At 49.7% G+C, this 7,039-nt stretch overlaps 1 protein-coding gene across 4 annotated transcripts in view; it reads left to right on the top strand.

The window, feature by feature from the left end:
• afap1 (actin filament associated protein 1) overlaps positions 1-7,039 on the top strand; it is a 144,523-nt gene that overhangs the window by 124,752 nt on the left and 12,732 nt on the right. For 3 of the 4 annotated variants that reach the window (XM_014206540.2, XM_014206537.2, XM_014206538.2), the window contains exons 9-13: positions 3,345-3,497; positions 3,754-3,965; positions 4,213-4,358; positions 5,004-5,118; positions 5,799-6,071. In XM_014206540.2, coding sequence (XP_014062015.1) covers positions 3,345-3,497; positions 3,754-3,965; positions 4,213-4,358; positions 5,004-5,118; positions 5,799-6,071 — 899 coding nt within the window. The remainder of the gene's footprint in view (positions 1-3,344; positions 3,498-3,753; positions 3,966-4,212; positions 4,359-5,003; positions 5,119-5,798; positions 6,072-7,039) is intronic. The other variant, XM_014206541.2, reaches the window with a different exon arrangement.

Here is a 7,039-nt window from a genome sequence, read left to right as displayed (position 1 = left end):
CTCCTGATCAGAGAGTTTTCCCCAGTCTTTCTCCTGATCAGAGAGTTTTCCCCCAGTCTTTCTCCTGATCAGAGAGTTTTCCCCCAGTCTTTCTCCTGATCAGAGAGTTTCCCCCAGTCTTTCTCCTGATCAGAGAGTTTTCCCCCCAGTCATTCTCCTGATCAGAGAGTTTTCCCCCAGTCTTTCTCCTGATCAGAGAGTTTTCCCCCCAGTCTTTCTCCTGATCAGAGAGTTTTCCCCAGTCTTTCTCCTGATCAGAGAGTTTCCCCCAGTCTTTCTCCTGATCAGAGAGTTTTCCCCCAGTCTTTCTCCTGATCAGAGAGTTTTCCCCCAGTCTTTCTCCTGATCAGAGAGTTTCCCCCCAGTCTTTCTCCTGATCAGAGAGTTTTCCCCCAGTCTTTCTCCTGATCAGAGAGTTTTCCCCCAGTCTTTCTCCTGATCAGAGAGTTTTCCCCCAGTCTTTCTCCCCAAAAAAGAGGAACAAATTATAATAATCATCCTTTTGAAAGTGAAGCTCTTTCACATCTGTGTGTCTGGTTTCCTACCTTAGGCCCGGGGTCTGGTGTGTGTGTGTGTGTGTGTGTGTGTGTGTGTGTGTGTGTGTGTGTGTGTGTGTGTGTGTGTGTGTGTGTGTGTGTGTGTGTGTGTGTGTGTGTGTGTGTGTGTGTGTGTGCGTGCGTGCGGCTAGAGAAACTATAGCCATGTTTGGGAACAAATGGCCACATATGTAATGAAGTCGTCGCCATGGCAGATATCATCTCTATCATGGTTACTGGATCTGAGTACTGATTGATGCAGGGCAGTTAAGGTGTGTGTGTGTGTGTGTGTGTGTGTGTGTGTGTGTGTGTGTGTGTGTGTGTGTGTGTGTGTGTGTGTGTGTGTGTGTGTGTGTCAGCGTGCAGAAGCACTCCAGACTCAGAGCATCAGATGTCTCACTATGATGACATCATTCGTGGGGAATCTTGAACTACTGCCTCAGAAACCTTCTGTCCTGTCTCTCTCCTGTGTCTCTCCTCTGTCTCTCTCCTCTGTCTCTCTCCACTGTCTCTCTCCTGTGTCTCTCCTCTGTCTCTCTCCTCTGTCTCTCTCCACTGTCTCTCTCCTGTCTCTCTCCTCTGTCTCTCTCCTGTGTCTCTCTCCACTGTCTCTCTCCACTGTCTCTCTCCTCTGTCTCTCTCCACTGTCTCTCTCCACTGTCTCTCTCCTCTGTCTCTCTCCTCTGTCTCTCTCCACTGTCTCTCTCCTCTGTCTCTCTCCTCTGTCTCTCTCCTGTGTCTCTCTCCACTGTCTCTCTCCTCTGTCTCTCTCCACTGTCTCTCTCCTGTCTCTCTCCTCTGTCTCTCTCCTGTGTCTCTCTCCACTGTCTCTCTCCACTGTCTCTCTCCTCTGTCTCTCTCCTCTGTCTCTCTCCTGTGTCTCTCTCCACTGTCTCTCTCCACTGTCTCTCTCCTCTGTCTCTCTCCACTGTCTCTCTCCACTGTCTCTCTCCTCTGTCTCTCTCCTCTGTCTCTCTCCACTGTCTCTCTCCTCTGTCTCTCTCCTCTGTCTCTCTCCTCTGTCTCTCTCCTGTGTCTCTCTCCTGTCTCTCTCCTCTGTCTCTCTCCTCTGTCTCTCTCCTCTGTCTCTCTCCTGTGTCTCTCTCCACTGTCTCTCTCCTCTGTCTCTCTCCTCTGTCTCTCTCCACTGTGTCTCTCCTGTGTCTCTCTCCACTGTCTCTCTCCTCTGTCTCTCTCCTCTGTCTCTCTCCTGTGTCTCTCTCCACTGTCTCTCTCCACTGTCTCTCTCCTCTGTCTCTCTCCTGTGTCTCTCTCCTTCCTGTCTCTCTCCAATGTATCTCTCCTATGTCTCTCTCCTGTGTCTCTCTCCACTGTCTCTCTCCTCTGTCTCTCTCCTTCCTGTCTCTCTCCAATGTATCTCTCCTGTCTCTCTCCTCTGTCTCTCTCCTGTGTCTCTCTCCTCTGTCTCTCTCCTCTGTCTCTCTCCTTCCTGTCTCTCTCCAATGTATCTCTCCTGTCTCTCTCCTCTGTCTCTCTCCTCTGTCTCTCTCCTTCCTGTCTCTCTCCAATGTATCTCTCCTGTCTCTCTCCTATGTCTCTCTCCTGTGTCTCTCCTGTGTCTCTCTCCTGTGTCTCTCTCCTGTGTCTCTCCTGTGTCTCTCTCCTGTGTCTCTCCTGTGTCTCTCTCCTGTGTCTCTCTTGTGTGTCTCTCTCCTGTGTCTCTCCTGTGTCTCTCTCCTTCCTGTCTCTCTCCTTCCTGTCTCTCTTCTTCCTGTCTCTCTCCACTGTCTCTCTCCTGTGTCTCTCCTGTGTCTCTCTCCTGTGTCTCTCTCCTCTCCAATCCAAACAACAGGGACCAGCAGATTGTATCTTCAGACACACAGAGACAGCCTTTAAGGCCTGGTTTAGACCACAGTATTTCCAGGATAATGTTGACTGTCATTGTGTCCATGGGTCTCTTTGGATAGTAGGCCTAATTTCTGACCAAAATATTCAAATGATCTGCTTGTGTATTACAGTCTTATCAGGTACTGTGATCATAGTTGAATTGTTAAAGATTACAATACCGTCAAGGTCTAGCTCTCTGGCATTGTATGTCTGTCTTTTCTCTCTGTCTCTCCCTCTCACTCTATACCTTCCTCTTTCTCTCTCCCGCTCTCTCTCTCCCCTCCTTTCTCTCTCTCTCTCTCTCCCACTCTCTCTCTCCCCTCCTCTCTCTCTGTCTCCCCCTCTCACTCTATACCTTCCTCTCTCTCTGTCTCCCCCTCTCACTCTCTCCCCTCCTCTCTCTCTGTCTCCCCCTCTCACTTTATACCTTCCGCTTTCTCTCTCCCACTCTCTTTCTCCCCTCCTCCCTCTCTCTCTCCCTCTCACTCTATACCTTCCTCTCTCTCCCACTCTCTTTCTCCCCTCCTCCCTCTCTCTCTCTCTCCCTCTCACTCTATACCTTCCTTTTTCTCTCTCCCACTCTCTCTCTCCCCTCCTCTCTCTCTCTGTCTCCCTCACCAACTCTCTCTCTCCCCTCCTCTCTCTCTCTGTCTCCCTCGCCAACTCTCTCTCTCTCTCCCCTCCTCTCTCTCTCTGTCTCCCTCGCCAACTCTCTCTCTCTCCCCTCCTCTCTTTCTCTGTCTCCCTCGCCAACTCTCTCTCTCTCCCCTCCTCTCTCTCTCTGTCTCCCTCGCCAACTCTCTCCCCTCCTCTCTCTCTCTCTCTCTGTCTCCCTCGCCAACTCTCTCTCTCTCTCTCTCCCCTCCTCTCTCTCTCTCTGTCTCCCTCGCCAACTCTCTCTCTCTCCCCTCCTCTCTTTCTCTGTCTCCCTCGCCAACTCTCTCTCTCTCTTTCCCTCAGGTAAAGGGAAGAAGGACTCTCAGAAGAGTCAGAAGGGAGGCACGCTGGGTAAAGGGGCGGGGAAGAAGATCACTAAGATCATTGGCTTAGGCAAGAAGAAGCCGTCCACTGACGAACAGACCTCTTCAGCCGAGGAGGACATACCCACCTGTGGTAAGACACCTGTTAGGGGTTAGAGGTCACATCTGGGGTGTAGAGGACAACCTATATCAAGGGTGGATTGGTTGTATAGGTGCTCTGTTGTGTTCCAATACATTTTTGTTGTTTCTATGTAGAATGTATGGGGACATGTCTTGACTTACAACAACCAGAACTGCAGCTATTGACCCATTTCCTGGTCTGCCGTTTCACCATTGGTCACTTTACCCCACCCCTTTATCCTAACTGGTCCATCTTGTCTGATTGACAGGCTACCTGAACGTGCTGTCCAATAACCGCTGGCGTGAGCGTTGGTGTCGTCTGAAGGACAACCAGCTGCTGCTTCATAAGGACCGTACTGATCTGAAGACCCATACGGCCAGCCTGCCCCTCAGAGGCTGCGAGGTCAGCCCTGGACTGGACTCCAAACACCCCTTCGCCTTCCGTCTGCTCCGCAACGGACAGGAGGTGGCTGTGCTGGAGGTAGGTCGGTGGTCAATGGGTGGAAGTTGGTCTTAGATTCAGATCTAGGATCAGCTTACCGACCACGCCAAATCTCAACCTTCATGTTCAAATCATCAGATCTGACCTTAAATCAGCACCCAAGGGGCAGCTTTGTCCCACACCATCAAGTGCACTAACAACTAGTGAGTAGCTTTGTGGTCATGTGATAGTTTGACTTGGATATAAAATAGTGATGGATCTCTCTAAACCCTCCTGTTCTCTCCAGGCGTCGTCCTCAGAGGTCATGGGTCGGTGGCTGGGGATGCTGCTAGCTGAAACAGGCTCTATCACAGACCCTGCTGCCTTACATTACGATTACATAGATGTAGAGACTACCGCAAACGTTATCCAGCTGGCCAAGCAGTCCTTCTGGTGAGACGCACACACACGCGCACGCACGCACACACACACACACACAGGGGTCATTTGTCTTCTAGATGGGGTGTGAGCGTGCAGTTCCGGGCTGATGAGATGTAGGCGTTGTTTGTGTTTATCTGTAAGTTGTTATTCGTATGTTTATATCTGGGGTAAAAAAGGCAAAACTAAATATGTATATTTTATTAAAGATGGGGTGTTGCTGGGTATGGTGGCCGTGTGGGCATGTGTTTTGAAATCCTTAAAAAGGCAAGCGTTGTATGACAGATGGGGTGGGTCCACTATGAAGTGTTGAAGAGTCCCTGTTCATTTAGGACGTCTCTGGATCAGTGTTTTCCCCCAGAGGATGTGAGTCACTCTCTTACCAGCATTGTTTTCACCAGAGCACTGTGTGTAGTCCAGTCCTGCCCACACAAAAACACCACACACTTAGCAAAGGGCTGGATACAGAGTTTCAATATCAACTGGAGTACTAAATGATTGGACTGTTATTTGTATGATGGAAACACTATGAGACAACAGCTATAAGGCTCTCCTTATTCCCAATAGGTCTCTACATTTCTATAGATGAATAGGATTATGAGGAGGTGTCATTTTTCCTTGTGTTGTCACGTGTATAATAACTCACAGTGTCCTCCTCAGCTTCACTAGTAAACGAGCTGTATCTCCCAAACCTTATCTGGACAACCCTGCTAACAGCTACGCATGTCCCTCTGGAATGGCACTGCACTATGACGATGTGCCCATCAATGGAACGGTAAAACACACACACACACACACACACACACACACACACACACACACACACACACACACACACACACACACATTCACTGAGAAAACCAACAAAATATCTATATATAAAACAAATGGGTGCAGTATCTCCTGTCTGGATGCTGCATTGTGATGGCTTGCATCAGGGACATCTTTCTGTTTCTCATCCTCTCTCGCTCCCTCTTTCCCATGCTCATCCCTCTGATTAAATGATTGTGCAACTTTCAAGTATGTTCCCCTGCTCTAACTCACTGGTCTGTAACAACAACATCAACCCTTTGGCATCCTCTCTTCTTTTTCTCCTCTCCTCCCCCCTTCTTTTATCGTCTCCTTTGCTGGCTCCTTTTTTCACTCTGTTTCACATTTTCATCTCCCCTTCTCTCTTACCATTTTCTTTCTCTTTATATTTCCTCTCCTCTCCCCTTCTCTCCTCTCCCCTTCTCTCCTCTCCTTGCCTCTTCTCTCCTCTTCTCTCCTCTCCCCTTCTCTCCTCTCCTCTTCTCTTCTCTCCTCTCCCCTTCTCTCCTCTCCTCTTCTCTTCTCTCCTCTCCCCTTCTCTCCTCTCCTCTTCTCTCCCTTTCTCTCCTCTCCCTTTCTCTCCTCTCCCTTTCTCTCCTCTCCTCTTCTCTCCTCTCCTCTTTGCATACCTTCCTCTATCGTAAGGACCCAGAGGCGCTATACTCCAGCCCTGGCACCGGAGGGCGACGTCTGAGAGAGGAGGTGTTGTATGAGAACACTGACCCTGACCTGTATGAGAACATGCCTTCGCCCAAGCTGGCCGCCCGCTACTCCCCCAAGCCCAGTCGCCTGGCATCATCCTCCTCCTCCTCTTCCTCCAGCCACTACAAAACCCCTGGCCCTGGCCCTGTCAAATCCAAACTCCTCTCCTCTTCCTCCTCTTCCTCGGCTAACACTAACACTAAAGCTGTTGCTCAGGTGACTAACCCACTGCTTTCCTAACATTTATGCTTCCCTAACACTGAACTCTTCTCTTCCATATCAAAGGGATAGTTCACCTCAAAGTCAAAGTTGATCAACAATTTCATACCTAAAAGATGTTGGGACCCTTGTGACAATTCTTGTATAGACCCGAATGTCATTGACGTCATCTAAATTCCATCGAATAACTTTAAAACAAAAGAGAGCAAGAGAGGAGGGGATTGGAGAGGGATACTGTATGTAGAGAGGAGGGGATTGGAGAGGGATACTGTATGTAGAGAGGAGGGGATTGGAGAGGGATACTGTATGGAGAGAGGAGGGGATTGGAGAGGGATACTGTATGTAGAGAGGAGAGGATTGGAGAGGGATACTGTATGTAGAGAGGAGGGGATTGGAGAGGGATACTGTATGTAGAGAGGAGGGGATTGGAGAGGGATACTGTATGTAGAGAGGAGGGGATTGGAGAGGGATACTGTATGTAGAGAGGAGGGGATTGGAGAGGGATACTGTATGTAGAGAGGAGGGGATTGGAGAGGGATACTGTATGGAGAGAGGAGAGGATTGGAGAGGGATACTGTATGGAGAGAGGAGGGGATTGGAGAGGGATACTGTATGTAGAGAGGAGGGGATTGGAGAGGGATACTGTATGTAGAGAGGAGGGGATTGGAGAGGGATACTGTATGTAGAGAGGAGGGGATTGGAGAGGGATACTGTATGTAGAGAGGAGGGGATTGGAGAGGGATACTGTTGTAGAGAGGAGGGGATTGGAGAGGGATACTGTATGTAGAGAGGAGGGGATTGGAGAGGGATACTGTATGTAGAGAGGAGGGGATTGGAGAGGGATACTGTATGTAGAGAGGAATTGAGAGGATACGGTAGAGGAGGGGATTGGAGAGGGATACTGTATGTAGAGAGGAGGGGATTGGAGAGGGATACTGTATGTAGAGAGGAGGGGATTGGAGAGG

Source organism: Salmo salar, chromosome ssa07, assembly GCF_905237065.1.
Source record: "Salmo salar chromosome ssa07, Ssal_v3.1, whole genome shotgun sequence".
Classification (NCBI taxonomy): domain Eukaryota; kingdom Metazoa; phylum Chordata; class Actinopteri; order Salmoniformes; family Salmonidae; genus Salmo; species Salmo salar.
Note: the sequence above shows the minus strand (reverse complement) of the source record. Positions and strands in the feature narration are given on the sequence as shown.